Raw genomic sequence first — 23,521 nt, forward strand, 5'->3', positions numbered from 1 at the left:
CGCCATCCCACCTTCACCACTTTTCCTCTCCCGCCGCCGCTGAGGCCGGCTCGGCTCATCGCACGGGTGAGCGGCGGTGCCGCTGCCCCGCTTCTCCCTAAAACACCCACCCACCCCCGTTTCAAACACCACTTCTAACCTTCTCCCTTTTTCTCTCTTCTCCCAGAGGTGGAAATGCGACCAGGAGGCCAAGACCCCCGCCAGCACCTGGGGTGGCCTCTCCCCGCGCAAAGAGGATGAAGATCTCAACAACGTGCTGGATTTTATCCTTTCCATGGGCAGCGACAGCTACGGGCAGAGCACGGCCGGTGGGGACTATCCCCCAGCCCAAGGGGAGAGCAGTGGCTTTTACCAGACAAACCCGTCCCCGGGATGCTACAGTGCCCTGGAGCAGGGCAGCCCCCCGCCCTACAACGCCGGCATGGTGCCGGAGATGATGCGCTCCGACATGGACTCCAACTACTGCCCTCCTGGCAACGTCCACGGGCGGTTCTTCGTGACACCCAGCTTCGGGGCCCCACAGTTCGTTGAGAACATTAAGCCCGAGCCCGACATGGACAATTATGGACCGGTCTTGGGTCTGGTGCCCCAGGCTTGCCCGAAGATCAAGCAGGAAGGCAACGCGACCTGCATGATGGCCTACGAGCAGCCCCGGGTGGCCAGCTCCCCCCAAATCCCTGGGGCAGAGACTCCCCCACTGAGCCCCGACGACCTCATGGTGAATGACTGCCACACGCAGATGATGTGCCCCTCGTCCGTGTCCTTCCAGCAAAGCTACCACCCACCCTCCGGCTTCCACCACCCCCAGACCCATCTCCAGTACCAGAACACCTCCCAGTTTGGTCTTTACGAGGACAGCCTGCCCTTACAACCCTCCGCTCCCAGGGGCATGCTCACCCCTCCGTCCTCCCCTCTGGAGCTGCTGGACTCCAAACCCAAAAGAGGACGTCGGTCTTGGCCACGGAAGAGGACGGCCACTCACACGTGCACCTATGCGGGCTGTGGGAAGACCTACACCAAGAGCTCACACCTGAAGGCCCACCTCAGGACGCACACAGGTAAATACGGCTGGTTGCCTTCCTCCCAGGGCGCCTGTATAAAACCAGTTTACAGCCTGAGCTTTAACCCTGTAGTCTCTTGAACTTCCTTAAACTTCAAGGTTGAGCTGTGACAGCTGAGCGGCTCTCGTTTAAACATTTTCCTGCGTATGCGTAGGTCAAAGCTTTTACTGAAGGCTCCTGCTGCCCTTTCTCACCGCAGGTCTAGATGAGTGAAGGAATTGCTAGAGCAGCCTGGTTTGGGCTTAAAATCCCTTGGAGCTTGTTGTGGAAGGGCTCGGTAGCACCTAAAAAGGCTGTGGTGGGGAGGGACAGAGATGAAGGCGGGAGGTTGCCCGGGAGGGGATGCTGCCTTGGAGCTGGAGGTTGGAGCTCCACGCTGAGTCACGCTCTCTCTGGTTCCTCCTCAGGTGAGAAGCCCTACCACTGCAACTGGGAAGGCTGCGGCTGGAAATTCGCCCGCTCCGACGAGCTCACCCGTCACTATCGCAAGCACACCGGCCACCGGCCCTTCCAGTGCCACCTCTGCGACAGAGCCTTCTCCAGGTCGGACCACCTGGCCTTGCACATGAAGAGGCACATGTAGCCCTCGAGAACTCCCACCCACCCACCCACCCACGGACCTTAAATAATTAACTGCTCAGGTGCAGAAGGCGTTTTTTAAAAAAAAACTTGTAGCTGGTACTACGTAGGGAGGCACCGATGAGGCTCTAGCGATGGAAGCGGAGGAGGATTCGACACAAGGAGACTTAGCCAGTCATCTCCTGCAGAGACCTTGACGTGACTGTATCCGTGAACCTGTCCCGGTCAGGAGAACGGGGGTTATTTATGCAGCTTCTGGGAAGGGTAAACTCCGTAAGACTCCATACAGATTGTATAGAAAAAGCTGTAAATATGTTTGGTTGTTTGTTTTTTTTTTTTTCAATTCTAACTGCCCAGTCCTAAGCTTTACAAGACAATGTTTGTATGGAAACTGCCTGAAGTTGACCCTAGAAGAGATTAAATGAATGTTACTGTAGCTAACGATGTTATTTTAGATCTCAGTTGAAGGCATGGCTAAGAGAACACTCCTATTGTTAGACTGTTTGTTTCACAGGTGCAATAATATTCTTGTTTGCCATGATCTACACTAGAAGTACAGGGCTTGATGTCTTGTAAGAAAATAACCTATTTTACTGTAATTTTTTTATATATTGTAAATAATTTTCTACAGTGAGAAATATTGTATATGTAAATAGAAGACAAATGGGTATTTTGCCTATTTCTGTTTTTATAAAAACATAATTTTTAAATGTTTGAAAACATTTCATCTTTTTAATAAAATAAGTTTTTCATTGCTGTGATTTTTATTCTCCTTTTGAGCTCTCCCTGTTACTTTCTCCCCTGATGGCTGGACCAACAACCACCTGGTTACATTTTAAATTCTCAACGACTGTAAGAAGGGGCTTAAAAAAATCCGAGCTCTGGATTTTTCTAAAATAGATAACAGAGCCCGTAATTCATTCTCAGCAGTAAACAAGACACAATACGGTGTTTTATCAAAGAAATCAGCGAGGAAAGGAGATCACATTCAAAATACACTTCCTAAAAATGGTTAAGTAAGCAACACTGTAATTTCAGTCTCATTTCTAGTTTATGCTAGACTATTTTAATAGCATCCTTAATGTTTTCCAGATGCAGTTATAGTTTTGCCAGCAGTGTGTGGGTTTTTACTATAAATTTAAACACTGCATTTTTGTAATTACGGAGGCTTATTTTAAGGCATTCTTGTACATAAATTATCCCTGCTCTCAAGAGCTCAGTGCAGAATTCCAATAGAACAGTAGTGGAATTTAAACATAAATTCACAACACAGGTTAAAATACCTTCATAACTCATTCCCCAAAAACTTAAGTTCACTTCATAATTTTAGATCCCGCCTTGATTTCAGGGGTTGAGAAAGATATTTACCGTTTTTTAGGAAAACAAGTTAGCCTGCAAATCCAGAGCCTGAAAACTAATTTCAAATAAATTTGTAGCTCTAGCAGTGAAAAAGCTGCAACTGCTGGATGCTGCTGTAGCTCTAGCAGTGAAAAAGCTGCAACTGGGCAAAGGGAACTCCCCCCCCAAAAAACTCTTCCCCAGCTGCAAATGAGCTCATAGGTCCTAGGAGTTTATCTGTGCAATTACCCTGAAACTCTGAGGAGGATCCTCTGTTTTTACAGCTACGGTTTCGCAGCGAGCCTTGGTACTTGTAGAACAGAACGACTGTTAATTAAGTATGCAGAGTCAGCTTAATATTGGAGCGTTTTCCCTGAACATCTGGATACTGGGAACTTGGCTTTAATCAGGATTGTGGCATTTTTCTGACTTTACAAGTTAGGATACACAAGAATGAAATCAACAGGAATACATTTAAAGTAACTACAAATATAGCTATTCTTCTGTGAAAGCAAAGTCTGCAGTTGTTCATGTGGAACAGATGTATTTTGGGCTTCTAATCATTGACATGGAAGAATGAGTTCCACATTTCACTTTTATAGCTCTTTCAAAGTGAAATATAAGGGAGATTTAACATTTCTTCATTAAAAACAAAACTCATTTATTTGCTAGGAAAAAAAAAAATAATATAATTGCACAATCTAATTCCAGAAAGTGAGGATGACTTAAAGATGTTCTAAAATTAGCACATTCATTGTTGCAACAGTTCTAGGTATTTCCTTCTCTTTCCCCATAGCCGGAGATTTTCATATTTCAGCATGTCCTTTGGTGTTTCTAACCATAAGAACATGATTTTGGAGCTTAATTCTTACCCTTTCCATAGCCACCTGCCTTTCCCTCGCTCTTTCTGAAGAGCTGATGGTGTTTTTGGTCATTCCCAGGTCTCGGTGACACAGGGCAGGCTTAAAGTTTTCTGTAATTAAAAGAGAGGCAGTGGGTTGTCCCCTCGCTGGGGTGGGTACGGCCACCCCCCAGTGCACACCAGCCCCACACCTGGCTCAGGGAGGGTCCCCAGCAGAGCTCTCCAGGGGATGAGGAGAGCTCAGAAGCATCACGAGGTGCTTCTCTGGCTCTGCTGGTCCCCAGCCACCTCGGTGATGGCCTCTGTTGGAGGCAGGGTGCTGGGCGAGGTGGCCCTTTTTGGTCCGACCACTTTTCTATCTTCCCAGATTAAATGAGCTGGCACAAAGCATGAGCTCTGCACGGTCCCTGCATGCAAACATTAACATCACTGCAGCCACTAACCCTAAAAAAACCCCACTTGTGTTGCTCCTCTGTAGCACCCACCACAACATCATGGGTGCTCCTCTTCCGGTACCTCTGCATGGGGACGTCCAGGCTCCAGTCAAGGGTGATGGAACCTCTGCTGCCCCTGCTCCTCTTCGCTAGAAGGTCTCCAGATAAGACACTTCTTATCTGCATGACACAGTGTTACCAAACCCTGGTGAACGGTGGGGACCTGCTCCTGCTCTGAGCTCTTCATGATGTAAAAACGAGCCGGTGGCGTCCTCCGAGCTTTTAGATTTGGTGCAACTCAACTGAAAATAGGGCAAAGCCATCCTCTTACTTATAAATATAAAAACCCCATATAAAATATAAATACAGGCCCCTGAAAGTGGAGAGATATGGGGAGGGGGCACAAAAAAGAGTAATAAAAGCTCATGACCAACTTTAATTGTTTAAGGGAGGGCGTTTGATAATTTCTGTGTGGTCTTTACAGGAAACTGCAGGTTCTTGAATCTCGAGATAATCTTGTAGCAGAAAGAAAGAGATGCTGATCTCATTCTTCTCGCATTTTATTATGAGTAATTGTCAGCTCTCTTTTTATTTTTCTTTTTTTTTTCTTAAATTGCCTTAAATTAGTACATCCAAAGATGCATCAATGTGATTCCACCAATCTCCCAAGCCTCCCCTGCCCAGCAGGAAATCACTAACGCCCTGCAACATCTTCTAATAACAGACCATCGGGTCAAGCACCTTTTAAGTAATTTTCTTCTAATTAATGCAGAAGACCCAGAATCCCAGCTGCCTCCTGGGGAGCTGGCGGCGAATAAGACCTGCCCTTTCCCTCTGCAGTTATCCTGCATTTGATTTTGATGCTTTTAGGAAAACTAAAACAACATTAAAAAAAAAAAAAAAAAGAAAAGAAGTTGCAGTTCAACCCAATAGGAGGAAACGTAGAGTCCGTTGTAAACAAGATTTTCACACATATTCTTATAAGATACCACAGTGATGGGCTCACTACACTTGTGAGATAGATCGCCAGATTAGATAGAGCCTGTTTAAGTACAGAAACGAGCAAATCCTGCACAAGGCTCTGAGTGAAAGTTTTAGCAAACACTTCTGAACTCGAGGCACCATCCCGAGGAGCTGCTGTTTAAAAGTCAGTTAATTCCACTCGGGGTTTCAGAGCGTTGGGTTTCGCTCCGCTGAAAACATTGGGTTTTTTTTTTTTTTTTCCTCTCACCTTCTGCCTTCAGAAGCAGCAGTTAAAGCCGCGCTAGATGGGAACTCATCTTCAGCAGACAGCCCAAGGCAGAGGATGCTGAAGCAGCTTCCAGCCCTGCAGGGCTGTCACAGTCACTCCAGGGGGACACAGCACCCTGCAAAGCCACCCAGCACACCCCCCCCCCCATCACCCTGCAGACAGCATCACAAACTCATTCCTAGATAATAGGAAGAACTTTGCTGTGAGGGTGGTGAGACACTGGCCCAGGTTGCCCAGAGAAGTTGTGGCTGCTCCATCCCTGGAGGGGTTCAAGGGCAGGTTGGAGGGGGCTTGGAGCAACCTGGGCTGGTGGGAGGTGTCCCTGCCCAGGGCAGGGGGTGGGACTTGAAGATCTTTAAGGTCCCTTCCAACCCGAACCATTCTATGATTCATGACTCTATGATTTTTTTAACCCTAAAGTACAAGGCTGGATGACTCCATGATTTTTTTAACCCTAAAGTACAAGGCTGCACTAGAAACCCTCCAGCTTTTCTAGAAGTTCCTTTTCAATCTGCAGTTTTGCAGATGATCATGCTGGAGGGGGGTTGTCTAAGCTTTAATTTTGGCCACAGCTCACCTCCTGCAGGGATGGGGGGGGGGTTTCAGCCCACGCCAGTCCTTGGTTACTCACAGCCATTTACAAACTGCCTGAAAACATCGACTTGCTCTAAAACTTCAGTCCTCCGTCCACAAGAAGTGCCAAAAAAAGTTTGTCCATTCTTCAAATTATAGGATTGTGCGGTTCTGTGGTTTTCTGTGGTAGAAGCTCCGTGGTTTCCAAAGCTATTTTGTGCACCTATAACACAGAGTAGCTGTTAGGCTTGTCTTAAATTGAATTTTCGAAGCCAGAATCCCAAGCTCCAGCAATTTCTTTTGCTATATTTAAATAAAACAACTACAACAAAGTCATGTAGCCATCGCTATGGCAACTAGCAGTGTTGGGGGGAAAACAGAAAGAGGAAAATTCAATCCAAACCCCACGTAATTTAATAGGGAGAAAGCTATCCCCTTTGCCAACATCCGAAACGGACCTGGTGGCATCTACAAAGCTTAGAATTCCTGCGGGTCCTTGGAGGAGCTGCTCTGAGCTGGGTGGGGAACAGGTCCCACCTGCCCAGGATTCATCCTGCTGAGAGTTGATGGGGTGGCAGGACCCCCCCTGCCGTGACCCCGGCTCCCACCCAGTGCCCATCAGAAACGTGCTTCCCATGGACTGGAGGAGAACAGAGAGATTTACAAGCCAAAGGGCAGTAACACGTCCCCATACCCAATTCCCAGGCCCTGGAGGTAACCAGGAATTTCAACTTATTGATTCCCGGGGAGTCCTCAAAGCTCCACTCTATTTGATCCCTAAAAACCCACTCCCCATCACAAAGGCTGAGATTGGGAACAGCCTCCGCCAGGAAATAAGCCTTTTAAACTCGAAATGTACAGAGGAGGCAGGGATTTATCCTAAACTTGTTAGGCAGAGAACACGTTTGATTTAATCTTTTGAGGTCTGGCTTTTCAGCCACAATTATTTGATCTTACACTATTTTATGTAGGCACAAAAAATGAGTCATATGCCCTGCTCTGTATAATGACAATGCATTAACTTTACGAAAACCACCTTTCCAAGCAGAGGCAGAGCAGGAGCCACGAAGTTTTCATTTGCTCTGTAACCACAGCGAGCATCAGTTACCTGCTTATTTACCCGCTTCAATTATAATTCCTTTTTGTGAATCAAAAGGATTCTGCCCTTTGTAGCAGGCAGAAATTCAGCAACGCAGACATTGCAGACGAACTTACCTATGGCAGGTTTATAATTAGACAAGGGTATCCCTTTAAATCACTTCGACTTGGGTTTCTTGCACTTCTTGCAGCTGAGAGCATTCCTGGAGTTCTGACCTATCATTATGTCACCAGGAAACATCTGGAATATCACACTGGACATCCCCTGTGACATTTAATATATTAGGCGAGAAGCTACTGAGCCTGAGGCTTAAACACAAAACACAACACACACACACACAGAGAAAAAAACCAAAACTCAAATCCCCAAAACCACGCTTTTTTTACAGCCCGGGCACAACGACAGCGTAGGTGGGGTTTGAAATATTGATGATTTTATATTGCAAGCATTATTTGCATTATATTATTTGGGAAACAAGGGACATGGGACACCTGGGTGCCAGGGATGGGCAGGGAGAGCATCGGGCTCATTCCTCTGTCCCTTTCCCTTCTGAAAAGCTGTGATTGAGGCCACCGCTTACGGGAAGTTAATTACACAGCAGAAATGTATTATCACGTTTGCAGCTGATGAGAACTCATCAATAGGGAAGGCCATAACATTTGTAAAAAACGCCGCATCAGCACCAATAAAACGTTTTAATTGCTGTCATTACATCTAAAAAACACGCTAAGCAGACAGGGGGTAAGAGACGTTCAGAGTGACTGATAGTCTGTGATAGTCACGTACAGCAGACAGAGATTCAGCAGTTTTCTCCCAGGAGAAATCTGAGGGCAATTTCCATGGCAGGGAGGGCAGAGAGGGCTCCGAGAGCCCAGAGTTTCACAGCCTGATCCTGGGTCACATTTGGGTACAGATAACAAAGGCTGCATTTGCTTTGGAGGTTCAAGCTCCTTCAGGTTTGAGTTTCCACTCAAAAATGTTTCTTGGCCGACAGGATGCCTACGCTTTCCTGCCTCTCTGGGATGCCCCGTGCAGGGAATCCCTTCGGATTGGGCATGGACAAGGGAGATGGGGCAGGTAATGGGGAAAGTCACGTCGTCAGACTCCAAAAACTTGAGTGGGAGCAAAACACGGGGTGTTTTCGTAAGAGGAGAGGAGCATTGGGTGAATCATCACAAAGATGATTCAAGGATTGGAGCATCTCCCTTATGAAGAAAGACTGAGAGAGCTGGGACTCTTCAGTCTGGAGAAGAGAAGGCTGAGGGGAGACCTTATCAATGCTGACAAGGATCTCAAGGGTGGGTTGAAGGAGGAGGGAACCAGACTCTTTTCAGTGGTTCCCAGTGAGAGGACGAGGGGCAAGGGGCACAAGTTGGAACATAAGAGGTTCCACTCAAATATGAGGAAAAACTTCTTCACAGTGAGGGTGCCAGAGCCCTGGAACAGGCTGCCCAGGGAGGGTGTGGAGTCCCCTTCTCTGGAGATTTTCAAGACCTGCCTGGATGCTCCTGAGTAACATGCTCTGACAAGCTCTAGGCAATCCTGCTTCAGCAGGGGGGGGTGGACTAGATGATCTCTATGGTCCCTTCCAACTCTAAAAATTCAGTGAAATTCAGTGAAATTCGGTGAGGGAAGGTGGGCAGGAGGGTGCACCCGTCTCTGACACACAACAGCCAAATCCCAGCGACCTAAAAATATTGCAGGAGAGAGATTCCAAGAGAGAGCTGCCTCGGGAAGCTGTCCTTCCCCCTGCCGACGTGTGCAGGAGTAAATCAAACAGACAGAATCATGAGTCAAAGCGAATACCGTGGAACTCCGATAGAGCGAGGTGTGTTTTTCCAGCAAAAACAGAAGGGAGAATCATGAGTCAAAGCGAACACCGTGAAACACCGATAGAGCGAGGTGTGTTTTTCCAGCAAACAGGGTTTGTCTCCAGTGAGGCTCCAGCTCCTCCCAGTACAAATCTCCTGGACGTCGAGCGTCACGGCACAGAAATTGTTTTGGAAAGGGTGCGGCGTTGGATTTTCTGACTGATCCGTACGGACCAAACGTGGCCGGGATGAGGAAGAAGGGAAAAGGGAAGGACAGAGGGAAAATGGTGCGGGGAAGGCACCAGCTGGAAGGAAAAAAAGAGATCTCGAGGCAGAGAATCAAGGGAGATTCTCAAATCTGACACAAAAGCCTGTGAAATCATTGACCAAAAACAAACAAAAAAAAGAGTAAAGAAAGATTGCCCAAGTCGCAGAGCTCCAAAAAGTAACTTTTCATTTATTATATTAAACAATAACATTTCTCTTATTATATTAAACAATAAACACATGAGATGGGTTAAAATTAAAATACCTTTCAATTTGTTATGATATTTGAAAGATAAATATAACTACAATAATGTACATATTTGGAGATATTAGTCAAATTTAGGTCAACAATGCAGCTTCCACTTTGATTTTCCACCATTTTTAGGTCAGACTAAAGAACGTCGTATTAAAAGGGACACCAGAAGAGCACTCTGTAACTGAAACAGCAGAAGGAACCACAGTCACCAGGAGTTTTCCTTTGAAAGTTCAACTGAAAGGGGAAGGCAGAAGTTGGACAACTGAAAATCGCGTTTTATAACAAATTAGCCTTTATTTATAAAACTTTCAAGTAAAAAGAGCAGTATATCAACTGATAAAACAGGTGCGTCAATGAATAATGTTAACATATTTACTCTAAAAATAAATCTTCTATGATTCCACCGTACTCCAAGCAAAACTCCTTCCTAAGAGAAGATGTTTGTTGTGAACAGGGAGGTGCAACGACTGACACACGACGACAACTCGGCTGTTCCAGCGGTGTAGGAAGATGATTGAACTACCTCGTTATTAGGACAGATCAATTCACTTTGAGAGTTCCAACTCTAAATGAGGGTTAAACAGAAAGGAAGTTCCTGAGAGGGAGGACTGAAATGCAGAGGGAGGGAAAAAAAATCAACTTCTAGCACAAGGAAAGCAACAATTCTACCTGGACCAAAAATTCCTTGGGCCTCGGTTCTACAGAATAAATACTCTTCTCAATGGAGAAACACTAAAGAAGAAATAGTAACCCCAAAAGGATTATAAGAAGAATCCAAGAAAAGTGCATTATCTTTGAGCGTAAGATGACAAAATAATTGCTACAAAATTTCTGACAACAGATTTTACAGACAGGAATTAAAAAAAAAAAAAAAAAAGGAAAAAAAAAAAGGGTTAGAGTCAGCCACAGCTTGGAATTTCCTACACTTTGAGAGCACGTTACATGAAAGAAAATACATTAAGGACTGCTGATCCTCATAGGGCGGGGATTTCATAAGGAGAAATGTGCCAATATAAAAATATTTCATACAGCATTATGGCAGAAGTACTACTTTTATGAGCGTGTGTTTTTATTGCAGAACGAGTGGGATGTTTTACAACAAACCTGTTTGACTGTAAGTTCGGGAAAGCACCGGAGGCGAAGGTGAACGCGCCGGGCTGTAAAGGATGATGCGGGTAATTCAATACCTGTGCCCTACATGCAAAGTTTGCGTGCGGAGGCTCAACGTGAGTAATTGTCCCTCTTTCCTGTTTTAACTGTTGTGCCTGGGTGCTGTGAGCAATTCATGCTTTTCCATGAGTCATTCCAGCAGTGACGAGACTCCGTATAAAACACACATGGGCCACTATAAAACCTCCTCAACTCTTTGCGATTGCTCAACGGACCGCGGAGTCTAATAATTTACCCGAGTAGAAAAGTTAAGATCACCTCCATTCTTTCCTCCCAGCCAAGAATGCGATGGATAGTCATTCCTCCTGAAGGAAAAGCTTAGGTGGGAATGGAGGAAAAGCAGAGCTGAAATCCAGATGACAATTATGTGCAACCCATATAACTGGAATGAAGCAAGAAAAACATGTTTTCCACCTTAGCGCGCGACTCTTTGGGGTGTGAGGGAATAGCTCCTTAAAAACGATTTTTAAAAAAGGGGAAAAAAAAAAAAAAGAAAGAGAGAGAGAGAAGTGAAACTACAAGCAAACGCAGAAGAAAATTCATTGCCTCAGCCTAAGGAAAAAAGGAAAGATGACACGACCATCACGCACCAGGAGATCAGAGACCGAGCCGGCATTTTTCTTTAAAAACTCCAAAGAATGTGAGATCACATCCAGTGCAGATGACACCTACTTTCTGCCAGGATTCTCTCTGGCACTTGGCACAGCTACCGAACGCAGGTTTTCATGCCAATGAAAGTAATCTTGAAGCAAATTTATTAGAAGTAGTCATTTCTCCTTTTTTTTTTTTTCTTTCACCAGAACTTTGAAATTCTAAGAGCCATGATCTAATCTGCTTTTCTGTAAAAATCCCACTTCTGTATCCACCTCTGTTTAGAGAATACATACATACACACAAGCTTTAATATATAGAATATATATGCATATTCTACATATTCATTGTATATACACATTTTCTGTACAGCACAAGTAACTATATACTAGACGTAGTATGTGGACATATATAGTATATACACACACTATTATTACATTATACAATACACTATATATATATATATACACACATAGACACAAATAATATGGATCTCCTAATGTACACTGTATATGCATTGTGTATACTCACATTTTATATATCTTGCATTGTACATAGTTTCTCTGCCCAAATAGCGACAGGCCTATTTGTGCTTTAAATTTCACTGTTCTGGAGGAAGAAGAAGATCGACGCTTTGGGAAAAGAGTGTTTGGTTTGAGAAGAACAAGTGCAGGTATTGTACAAACCACTGAGTTAGGAGCAGAAGGGAAGAACGTGGATAATCTTCCTTTTTAGATGGAAAACTCTACTAGGTACAATGGAGAGAAATCATAGCTAAGTTGATTCTTCTACTGCAGTGTCTAAAATTTTGCATCGAGTGTTTCAATCAACCTAAAGTCACTAAATCCACTACGCTGTGCAGAGAGAACGGGTTCTGTCCTTGATCATTTGCTTGCTCTTCTGTTACTGTCCAAGCAAATACAAAGAATGAGTCAATAAGGAAATAGGAAAATGAGCAATTAGTTCTACCACTATACGGAATGTTAGATTAATTCACATTTCTGGCTTCCTGCTGAAAACAACAACTCGTTGCCTTCGAAGGGTTATGCATTACAGTGTTTTCGAGCACTGGCAAAGTAGCAGAAAGTCTTGTTATGGTACAGAACTCAGAAAATGAATCAAGCTATTTAGCTCATCCACCCCGTCCCACTGGAGTGACATCACCCCAGCAGTCGTCCAAAAGTGGTTTTCCTTTCTCAAATGGCACTACACATGAATTGGGGGGTGGGGGGTGGGTGTTATTGTAGCAGAAGAGACACCACAAGGACTCAGGCCCAAATGGAAAGGAAAAGGAGAAGCTCACACGTGGGTACAACTTTTAACTTCACTGAGGATCCTGCAGCTGCTCAGTTTTGAAAATTGCTCTTTTATAGCAAAAGTTTTCTCTCACGTTAGCTAGAGACAGACCCAAGTTTGCTCTCAGAGACTTCAAGTCCTGTACCCCAAGAGAAAAGAGAATTCAGTGGCATTTTAGTATGTTCCATCATAAAATCTAATGTATTTTAGAGAAAAATGACCACAATGGGATTTCAAATCAGGTTCCATAAAATTAGGAGTATCTTCTACTGCATTCCAAAGGGGTCATCAAAAGACAGTATTAAAGATAATTATATGCTTAGGTTTGATACTAGAATGCATCACCTTCCCTTCTGAGGGCAATTAAAGATTCACACTATTTGAAGTACCATTAGCAGAGGAGTTGTGACTCCCAAAACTGCATTTTGAGATGGGGGGGTTCATTTTTTTTGTATTTATTGCTGCGCGTGGAGCTGGAGAGCTGTGTGTGTGTGTGTGTGTGTGCACAGACACACCTGGGCACTCGCCCACACACCTACTCACAAGAGCCTGAGACAACAAATGCCACATCGGAGCTGCCCTTCAGAGCTGAAAAACTACTAAGAAGATGAAAATGACCCAATCTGATTCTCATCTCTGTGTGAGGGAAGCTTCCAGAATAAGGCAATTACAACAGAACGGGGAAAGATTGTTTTCAAGCAGTGAACAGGCACTATCTTTGTATTATGAAAAATAAAAGTAAGGATGCGAGGACATAAAAAAATATTAAAGATGGTGAAGGAATACCACATTTTCAAAAAAAATAGAGAAAACGTTTTAAGATAAGGGCTGCATCAGACTGTTAAGCTTTGTATTCCTACAGAGCCAGGGATAGGAAAGCAGATATACATTAAAGACATTTTTAAAATTTTTGGGCTAGATGCCTATTCTATGTAGCCATAAAAGTCCAAGGCAAAGACAACTGAAGTTTTAGAATTCCTGTAATCAGAAAAGGCATTTTTAGTAAGTAAATAATTCACAGATTTATCGTAAGGACTCATTGTATAGATGAGGTGTAAAACACGCTCTGTGTTATCCTGACCAGGTGGAAGCACAGAGTTCTGCAGGGATATATAAAATCTGTTCCTACCTGGGCTCACAACCACAAGCCGTGGTCCAAAGCCAATCCCAGCCACCAGCACTTCCAGAACTTACACCTGAACGTGTAATTTGGCAAAATCTGTTTGAGCTTGGCCTTATTTCAGCTAAATTACGTTTGATCTGTAACCCCAGAAATAGAAGGTGGGTGGAATACAAGAAATAGAGGTAAAGACTCTCCCACAGTCAATGGGGGAACACAAAGAAGAGGGTCTACGTTCTGGTGGTTGGAGCAAAAGAAGGTCCGAGGAGCTGTGGGGACAAACACTGCTCAAACCCTGACTTCTCCATCGCTTTTTTTGACCCAACAGCAGCACTCAGGCTGGTATCCCAGTCCTGCCATCGCGTTTGCTTAAGAGAGAAAGCAAGATTTTATGATTTTACCTAATGATTTAACTGCCAAATTATTTGTCCAATCTACTACAACTGAATGAACTCCCTCTTTTACAGCATCACATTTAATTATTAAAACTCAATGCAAGCAAGTGTTTAAATCTGAACTACTCATTCATCGAGGCTTTGAATTTGTAATATTTTTACACAGTTCACTATTTTGTATTCATCATATAGAAATTGTCAGATGCTTTTATAAAAGCCTCATCTCCTGGATAAAAAGGGACCATCTAATAATGGATTTATGCTGAAGACTTGGCATAGATGATGCAGATGACATACTGATTAGCCTACTGTGAATTATTAAATAAACGTAACGAGTGAAAGCTAATCCTAGAAATATTATCTTTTTATGACATTTTCTTCGAAATTCATACTGCAGCCTCAAAAAAATCAATGGAATTCGGGTAATAAAAAGCCAGATTCACAAGTTGCAGTTTACTATATGCAACATTGTCTTCTAGATAAAGAAACTTTGCTTTCAGTATCTTAGGATCATATGTTAAATTTCTTACAAGCAATAAATTTTTATCTAGAACATATAATACAGCTTATACAGTGTTTCCTGCATATGATGCACTTTGAAAAGCCACAGAGAGCCCAGTTTGACGTAACCAGCCAGTCTCCTTTAGAGTTGAAGGTGACTAAAATTTTTGCACAACATAAACCAAGGATTTAGTTATTTTTATAAAAGCCACGGGTAAAGGTTTCACTCGGACAGGGTGGAGGCAGAGAACCTGCATTTAGGAGTTTGGCATGTCAGCCTTACTGAGGGCAATAGCCAGCTCCAGGTCTTCTTGCTCTTGTCTCCGCAACCGAGCGAGTCTTTCTTGCTCTGCTTTTTCACTCTCTCGCTTTGCCCACGCCAGCTGCTGCTCTTCATTTCCAAACTAAAAAAAAATAATAGAAAACAGAAAAGCAATTAATAAATTTACCAAAATTCTAGAAGAAATTACGTGAAAAAATACAACAAATCAAACTTATTAAATATACGAATCAAGCACACCAAACTGTCTCAGGGCAGTTCTTCTGGATTAAGGTAGAAATTCACTCACTGATTTCCTCACTTCATCTTTTAATTTATTTCCTTAATTTCTTCCTCCTCCCACCAGGAAACTAACCCATCTGGGCTGCACATCCCTGCATCCATCTCTCAGTTGGGTATGAAAAAAGCCAGGGGTCTGGGGCCAAACAACAACTCCACGCACCCAAACAAAGCAAGTCAGTGGTTTGGGAGCGTGGCAACTTTGCAGCCGTTTTTAAGAATAGTAAATAACTGGTAAAACCGAGAGTTATTTACTCTTGTGCAACTCCATGGCAGAGACTTTTATTGTAGGATTTCCTGCTCAGGGTGAGGGGTTTCAATAATGACCCTGGAAAGTGCTGATTTGCGGGAAGTTTCGTCACCAAATCAAAAGTTACAACAAGCGCTTCTGTTACTGTTTCTAAAATACATACAGAATTTTTCCAGTAAGAAATAATGTAAGAGAATGCAATTTGCTTCAGCAGAAAACACTAAGGAAATATAACACATTGCAACATTCACATTCTAAGCCTGCTTGAGCTTCCCGAAACACATTTAAATACGCCGCAGCAAAACGGCTCCAAAATTATATTCCAGCTGAAGTCTGCAAAAGTTCCCTTGTTTGCACTTTTTGCACAAGATATTAAAATATTTTTTTCTCAAAATCATAACAATTTAAAACTAAAATATAATCCGGGACTGTTTAATTTTAGCATTCTCTAAATGAGGATGATGTTAACAGAAGCATCCGCACAGCTGCATGCAAATGTTCACATTATATCCCGCTTCTAAAATTTGCTTTGTGCTATCTTTTTTTGAACGTTCAGGAAAAACCTATTATTTGGGGTTTGGGGTTTTTTTGGGTTTTTTTTGAAGAGAAAACTACATGGAGTTTATAGTTTCAATTTCAGCTGAATGTACACTGCAGAACAACTCCGAACATGGCAAAATCCACCTTTGCAGCAGCCGATAGGGCTGCACCTTCCCAGGGAAGCTTAAAATATTAAAGGGGGGTAATAAATGCAATTTTAAGCACTATCCCTATGCCCTGCTGCCCATACACTACCTGATGGCCCCCTCCCCTGGCTTTTCCTCCCTGCACTCTATCTATAGTTTCAGATTTTTTAAATAAATGCATCTATTTGAACTCCTTTTCACCCAAGCCCAGTTCTCATTTACTCATCATTTCATTAGATTGTGCTTTATCCATGTGCTTCTCGATGCTCACAATTCCTCATGTTATTTCTCTCAATATGATTTTTCAGATGGTTTGATGCAAGAAAAAGAAGACTATTTTAAAATTACTTTTCTTCAAACAATAGCTCTGCTTTCATCGCTATTAAAAATTTAGATGAGGACCTTTGCATTCGATGTTATTGAAATAGAGTAGGTGCCACACATTTTATGATATTTTACTTTTAAAATGAAGAAAACTTGCTGTCGTTACTCATTTAAATAATGTCAGCTGACAGGTAAGTTTTAAAAGCTCATTAAGATTTTAAAGAGATTATTTTTTTCAAGATAAAGACGGATTCAAAGGGAAGGAGGACTTCTCCACTGATTCCAAGAATTCAAAAAGACCATATAGCTGGGAGGGAGAATAACAGTTACTATTTTCAGAAATACAATAAAGCTTTGGTCAAACCCTGTGGGGCATCTTTTTTTTTTTTGTTGTTTGCTTTTTCAAATGTTGAGAAAACAGTTTTACTTATATAGCTTACATCTTAGGATAAGTCTTCCAAAGCTTATGAGAGTCCCAATTGCGACTTGTTTATGGAACACAAGTTATATTTTTGTGGTTAGAAGTGCTGAGTAAGAAAAAAAAAAAAAAAAAAAAGGAGAAAAAACAAAAGGAAAATAGGCAAGTGATTCATTGGAAACAAATCTGGATGTGCCTCATTACAAATGGGTAGCATAAAGCGAAATTTTCGGGAGCGTAGGAGATAGAGAAACAGCAGTTCATTAATCTCACTGGTTCTTGCACAGTCTATAAAAAGGCAACATAACTGAATTACAAGTCATTTCAGACAATAACAATTTCTTTGCGTATGTCTAGGTTTCAAGAAGTCTATAAATATGTATCAAATATCTGTCAAGTCATTAGAAACCCCTTTTTTTTCCCCTCTTTTTCAGAGGTACAATTAGACCCGAGGCATAACTGCGGAAACCAGCAGCCTGCAGCCACACCAATCAAATACACAAAAACCTACACTGGCTTGTGTGTACTAAACTACCAGCTCAGATGAAGAGAAAAATTTACATTTAGTTCTAAGTGCTCTGTTTCTTGGAAATTTAAACACTTTCTGTTGGCAGCAAAATCGCTTTTCCTGTTGTTCCGTAAACTGAAGCTGGAACCTAGAAATATCTGAAATCTGAGCTACCAAAGGGCTTTATTTTGTTCCAAAGAGTCAGATTTAATGCCAGTGGAAAAGTTAAGAATGCAATGAGAATATACATAAACTCTGGGTGCATGAATTTGCCAGTGTCTCAAAAAAAGCCAATTTTTCTAGAGGGCTATTAAAACCTAGTGAAGGTTCTTGTGTTACACTTCTTTGCAACAGTAAAGAATCTCAATCAAAAAAATCAGGTTATTCAGTTATTCCGTGTTACTTTTTTGCAACAGTAAAGAATCCCAATCAAAAAAATCAGGTTATTCAGTTATTCAAACCTACACGATCCTGTGATTCTGTTCTGAGATTCCATGGACTCAAAACTACGTGTCAGGAAACCTTCTATAAGTAAAATTGATTTTCATTTCCATTATGAGCAGACTTTCCCCAAACATTGGGCAGAGACAAGCACAATATTCTTGCTGATTACAAGGTAACTAGTACCCTTAGGGCTTCCTCCAGGATTAGGGATTAGCAAGTGCAGCAACAGAATTGTGGTACAGGCAAGCAAAATATAAATATAGAAAAAGAACAGGGATCAAGTCTCTTTTCAGTCAAATTCAGTTAATGCTTTTTTTTTTTTTTTCTTACAGCAATAGAAAGCAATTCACAAAACCAATTAAAATTAATTCCATTGGCTGAAGTGCCACCTGGCAGTAATTACAATTGGCTACTGCTCAAAATACCATTTTTCCTGCTTCGTCCTTATTTTCTAAAGTTAATCTCATCTCCTGAAAACCTGATGGCACAGCAAATTCACCAGCAGAGCACCCGCTGGGCTGGGCAGCAGAGATTTGGGTTTAATCACTCAGTAGAACCCCTCAGTGTGAGCCACATTTTTAAGAAATGCAGTCTGTAAAGCGAGACGAGAGCAGTTGGGTAAAAAAATCAGTACATCACTTGTCTTTCACTCAGGGAAGAAATTAGATGGTCAAGAAATTTCAGATAAAGCGAGTTTTGCGTCTTATTTTTATTAAGAATGTCACCATTTTGTATACAATCACAGAATTTAACTGTGCAAATGCAACAGGCTAGTACTGACTGTGGTAAAGCATACATCATGTCTCCAACTTTGACATCTTCAGGATCATTGATAAATTAAAGCCCTGAGGCCAGCTAAAAGTATGCACAGATGACCTCGACTAACAATAGCAAAGTGATACACATTTACTATTAACTAATAACTAGGGGATTAAAAAAACCCCAACAAACCAGTAAAAATAAGCAACCTGAAAGATTCAGCTTAAAGATCTCCACTCGTTGAACACTGAACTGTGTCCACCAGAATTAGGGAACAGATTAAGTTGGCAGTTTTACTGCCTGGCAAAGTAACAGAACAGAAACACCTGAAAGGAGGAAGAAGCCTGAGGCTGTGGCTGGAACAGATTTCTATCTGCTCCTGGAAGCAGCAAGAACCAAGCTACTACTACATTTACAAGGATTTCCAACTCAGGAACGAACCTGCCAGCACTAAAAAACAAAGCCAGGCTTTCAGAAACCCTCCTATTTTTTTTTAAATGAACTTGGCTTTGCCTTCATACCTTCTGATACTGTCTTTTGGAGTGCAGGATGGACGTTTCTCCAGTGGTTCTACAAAACAATTTTGTTTTCTTTGTCTAACAAGGGCTCTTCTACAATAGCAGTAACTGGAACAAAATTCAGCAGCTAAATTTGCAATTTCTGCCTCGTACCTTTATGACCACATTCCATCGCATACAGCAAACATTGTGACAGGATTGTCAGACCTTTTTTTGTTGTTTTTTGTTTCACAAACAATTACAAATACTTTACGGAATCTTTCCCTTCAAGGATTTGCTTCTCAGGATATGGTGAAATTGCTATCATATAAAGGTTTTCAACAATTGGTTTTGAAATCTTTACATCATTGGCTCCCAAAAATCAGTTTACAAAATAGCCTCCATGCAACAGAAACAATACACAGGTTGGGCTACAAAGAATTTGTGAGTAAAGGCACACTGTACTAAAATAATTTAAATGCAAGTAAACCCTTTAAAATTTAGTACGAAACTTCTTGGTGTTTTTTTTTATTGAAATAATGCCTTTTTATTACAGAAATATTAATACAAAAACAACGAGGACAGCATGAAGGTACTGAGAGACAGAAGCCAGTGAACAGGAGGTTTGCAGTGAAACCAGAACCCCAACAGATTGCTGCAAGCAGAGCAGAAAGTGGTTTGCTCAGAGACAATGAACTTAACTTACAGAGCTGAAGTCTGCAAACCCCAAGGAAGAGTCTTTAGAAGTTTTACTTGAAGAGGAGGGAGCAAATGGATCTTTTCCACTAAATGGGTCCCCAAACCCCTTTTTACTTTGAAACGGGTCACTGCTGTCAGCCCCAAATGGCTGGAATGGATCATGGGGCTTGGGAAAATCTGAAGACCCCAGGTGGCTTACAGGAGTACTTTTACCTGGAAAGTTTAGGAAAAAAAAAAAACAAACAAAAACAAAAGGAGAAAAAGAGAAGTTACTTACCATGGACAATGCAACCCCCTTACATAGGAAACTGCTGAAACACTTTAGCACCATCCATTCCTCCTGGGGTGGTTTAAAACCATAATTGTACTCATTTCTCAATGCAAATAATCTCAAACTATTGTTTTATTTAAATGGATTTATTATCTATCTTATACATACTGCAATATTAATACCACCAAGATTTTAAGTGATAAACCCCAATATAAAGACATTTGCTCAGAAAAATTTGACAAGCATGACTTTAGTTCATTTTCCAGGATTAGAGATACTTCAAGTTAAAGTCTGGAATCATATAAAAGACAAAATAATTAAATATACATATCGCTAAGACAAATAATTAATCACATTAAATAGAATTAAGTAGTAACTTAACTGTGACTTTACAGAATGCATGCATTCTGGTTTTTTTCCTGGGACTTGTTTATCCTTCCATCATCACATGTACAAGGGAAAAGAGACCAATTAAGAAGTCACCTTGTTCTGGGGCAATCGCCATGAAACCCACCTCTTGTAGGTGACTCCTGCTTCTTATATTCCACCCCAACAGCAAATGAAATCACAGAACTATTGTGGATGCTCATAAATAATGGCTGTATATTTTATTTGTTGCAATTAGAACCTCAATCTTCAATTCCCCTTGCAAAAAGTACTATTTTGTTAGGTCAAATAGCTAAACAGATAAATGCAGGTGGTTTTTTCCTCTTTAAAAAAAAAGTTTGCTCCTGAGAGGTACACAATTAGCCTCCAGGGAAAATACTCCTTGGATGAACAGTCCTGATTATAATGTGTAACTGACAAATGATAACGGAAGATCTAGAAACATTTTTAAAAGAAACAAATACTTACAATTTCCTGCATAATAACCTGAATTACATCCATTATTTGCATTAATAATGCTATCTTTTGTGAAACGTCCGATTCTTTGAACTATAATTTAATAGGAATCTTATAGTTTATTCCCATCAGGATACACATACTATGAAAGCACAGAGAAATGGAGTTGAACCCCCAAATTTCAGAGCGTGTGCTTGGCGTGTCTAAGACATAACCCAATGGCTTTTAAGAAGGAGCTTTGGTAGTTGCTCATGAACTTTAGGATATTCACTCAAAGCTGTGGAAATCCTCATTTGTCAAAGAGGAATGAAGATCAGCAAACGTGGACTAAGTAAATAACCAGGAGCAATAACATCAGGCTTGGAGTTTGGACACAATACAGTGACCACGTGCAGGCACCGTGCTTCAAGGCAAACGTGAAGCAGGACAGTCCCCAGCTGAAGGAGCAGACAGAAAGGTGCAGAAGACAAGACACTTGCAGCTGGAGATACAACTGGTTTTGTTTAGTCTTAAGAGTATTCCAAGGGAACCTGGTCATAGCCCTGTAGGTACATCTCTCATCAAGAAAAAGGCATTTTGTGGATTTAGATTTTACCAAGAGAGATTTAAACCAGACAATCTGTAACATTTTTAGAAGTTCAGAATGTTCAAGACTGCCCGGGGAACTGGTTGTCTTCCATCACCATGTCCATGAGGTTTGAGAAATGGTGTCTAGAAATCACACTGGTTGAACAGCCTTGAAGCTGGAGGATAAACGAGATCTCTTAAAGTTCACTCCTATTCTATTTTTCACGGTTCAGTCCGTGCTCCATCCTGGTTAACAGATGTGGCAAGGCCAGATGGATATCCATATTGGAAACCACATGTGGGACTTCTAAAGCCAGGCAGATCAGCCCAGTGATTTGTCCTTCGTGGAAGGAAGCGACAAAATATGCAGGAAATACCAGCAACATTTGCTCTCCCCACAGGCATGGACCCTCCTTCACCAGTTCCAAACTGCCTTTCCTACCAACAGAGGCCACGTTTTGGTCTCAGGGTGCGACGTTTACCTCCCAAGCATCCCCATGGCCTTCAGGAGATCTCGCCTTCAGTCACAGCTACCAGTGTTAGGGGACTACACAAACCTCATCAGAGATGAGTAACTCAGCCTTTCGTATGTAATTCTCCAGATAAAAGAGCAAATTATTTTAAATCACAAAGAGAATTAAAGGATCTGTATTTCTAATTTAAGGTCAAGGCAAAACAAGAGCCATCTACATCATCTTCCTCCTTCCTCTATTGCCCCCATAGTGCCCCAAACCAATTTTGACTGAGAGAGGCAAAACCAACCCATTTGAAGCTGCCCTTTTCTTTGGTTAAATCTTCCGTTGCCGAAACCACCCTGTGGAATTGGCAACTGTTAATACAAACGCAGGGTTTGCAACGTATTTGTTGAGCAAACCTGTTTTTTCTAGGTGGCCCGTTTAATGTTTTTTTGCACGAAGCCCCTAGTGGTTTCGGAACGTACTCAAAGAGCATCTTTCTCCTTATTCAGCTTCAGAGAAGATCACAAAGAACAACTTTGCTGCAGAGGAAATGTCACCATGAATACTCAAGTTACTGCTAATAATACTGAAATTTTTCATTTTATGTTCTAAATGCTATTTTCTTCAGGTTTTGTATATTACAGAATAGAAGAGGGCTTTAATTCTGTTATTTTGAAGAAAAGGCGAAAGAGGGTGACCCTTCTAAAATTAGGTCTGCTTTTTGCAGAGCAGTTTTAAGGGCTGAATACTCCAATCCTGGCACTCATGACAGAGTCCTCAAGGAACCCTCTTTCACTGCACTTTGGTCTCTGCTTACAGTTTGTTTTATCCCGCCACACTCAGCAAACACCGTTTTGAGGCCAGGCAGAAGTTTGTTTCTTTCAGTTAGATGTTCAAATTTACTCATTTATCAACCACAAATTAGTAATAACAGCACCAGAATTACCTTCCTGACTTCCTTGCTGGCTTACGCTCAGTGTGAATTTCCCAGAGCACTAAGTACCTACTTAAGTACACAAAGATTTTTGTATTCCCACATTTAGTGTGTCAAGAATGTGAAAATTTGCTCCATCCCTGGAAGTGTTCAAGGCCAGGTTGGATGGGGCTTGGAGCAACCTGCTCTAGTAGGAGATGTCCCTGCCCATGGCAGGGGGGTTGGAACTTGATGACATTTAAGGTCCCTTCTGACTCCAACCATTCTATGATTCTATGATAAAATGCAGTATTTCTATAACTGTAAAGCAAAAATACCTAAACCGCATTAAAAGGTCACCAACTGAACTGAAGGACATTGGTAAAATTGTAATATTGCAAAATAGGCACTTAGCAGCAACTGAGATTGCATTAATCTTATATTCACTGGGAACTGTTACATTTTTATGTGATACTGCTCATCGTTTTTGAGGTATGGCCGTACGAAAGTGCAGGCAAACAGTTGTAACCCGCACCTTATTTCATTTTTTTTCTGCTAATAGTTTCAGGGGAAAAAAGTTCAGAAAAAAGCAAAACAGGTCCTATTCTGAAACCACAGCAGTTTCAGCAGTTACCCAAGTGGTGCACCCAAACCACACCGAGGACTCACTTCAGCAAAAAGAGATGATGAACAAAATGGTTTACCACAGCAAATGCTGTT

At 41.9% G+C, this 23,521-nt stretch overlaps 2 protein-coding genes across 9 annotated transcripts in view; one reads left to right on the plus strand and one right to left on the minus strand.

Moving 5' to 3' along the window:
* The first annotated feature begins 135 nt into the window (after positions 1-135).
* KLF2 (Kruppel-like factor 2) lies at positions 136-2,401 on the plus strand. Its single transcript, XM_014952790.1, has 2 exons — positions 136-1,058; positions 1,469-2,401. The coding sequence occupies exons 1-2, from the start codon at positions 275-277 to the stop codon at positions 1,642-1,644; spliced, it is 960 nt and encodes a 319-aa protein (XP_014808276.1). The 5' UTR covers positions 136-274; the 3' UTR covers positions 1,645-2,401.
* Positions 2,402-9,446: 7,045 nt separating this feature from the next.
* The window catches only part of EPS15L1 (epidermal growth factor receptor pathway substrate 15-like 1), a 44,955-nt gene continuing 30,880 nt past the window's right edge, over positions 9,447-23,521 (minus strand). For 7 of the 8 annotated variants that reach the window (XM_014952853.1, XM_014952852.1, XM_014952851.1 and 4 more), the window contains 2 exons: positions 19,757-19,962; positions 9,447-15,009 (listed from right to left, as the gene is read on the minus strand). In XM_014952853.1, the coding sequence (XP_014808339.1) occupies positions 14,863-15,009; positions 19,757-19,962 (353 nt within the window). In that variant the 3' untranslated portion in view covers positions 9,447-14,862. The remainder of the gene's footprint in view (positions 15,010-19,756; positions 19,963-23,521) is intronic. The other variant, XM_014952854.1, reaches the window with a different exon arrangement.

Source organism: Calidris pugnax, unplaced genomic scaffold, assembly GCF_001431845.1.
Source record: "Calidris pugnax isolate Ruff unplaced genomic scaffold, ASM143184v1 scaffold199, whole genome shotgun sequence".
Lineage (NCBI taxonomy): Eukaryota > Metazoa > Chordata > Aves > Charadriiformes > Scolopacidae > Calidris > Calidris pugnax.

Excerpts from the sequence above, each read along its gene's own strand:
- KLF2 (XM_014952790.1), top strand. The coding sequence starts at position 275 with ATGGGCAGCGACAGCTACGGGCAGAGCACGGCCGGTGGGGACTATCCC. Across the intron at positions 1,059-1,468 it reads CCACCTCAGGACGCACACAG|GTGAGAAGCCCTACCACTGC; the intron begins GTAAATACGGCT and ends GTTCCTCCTCAG.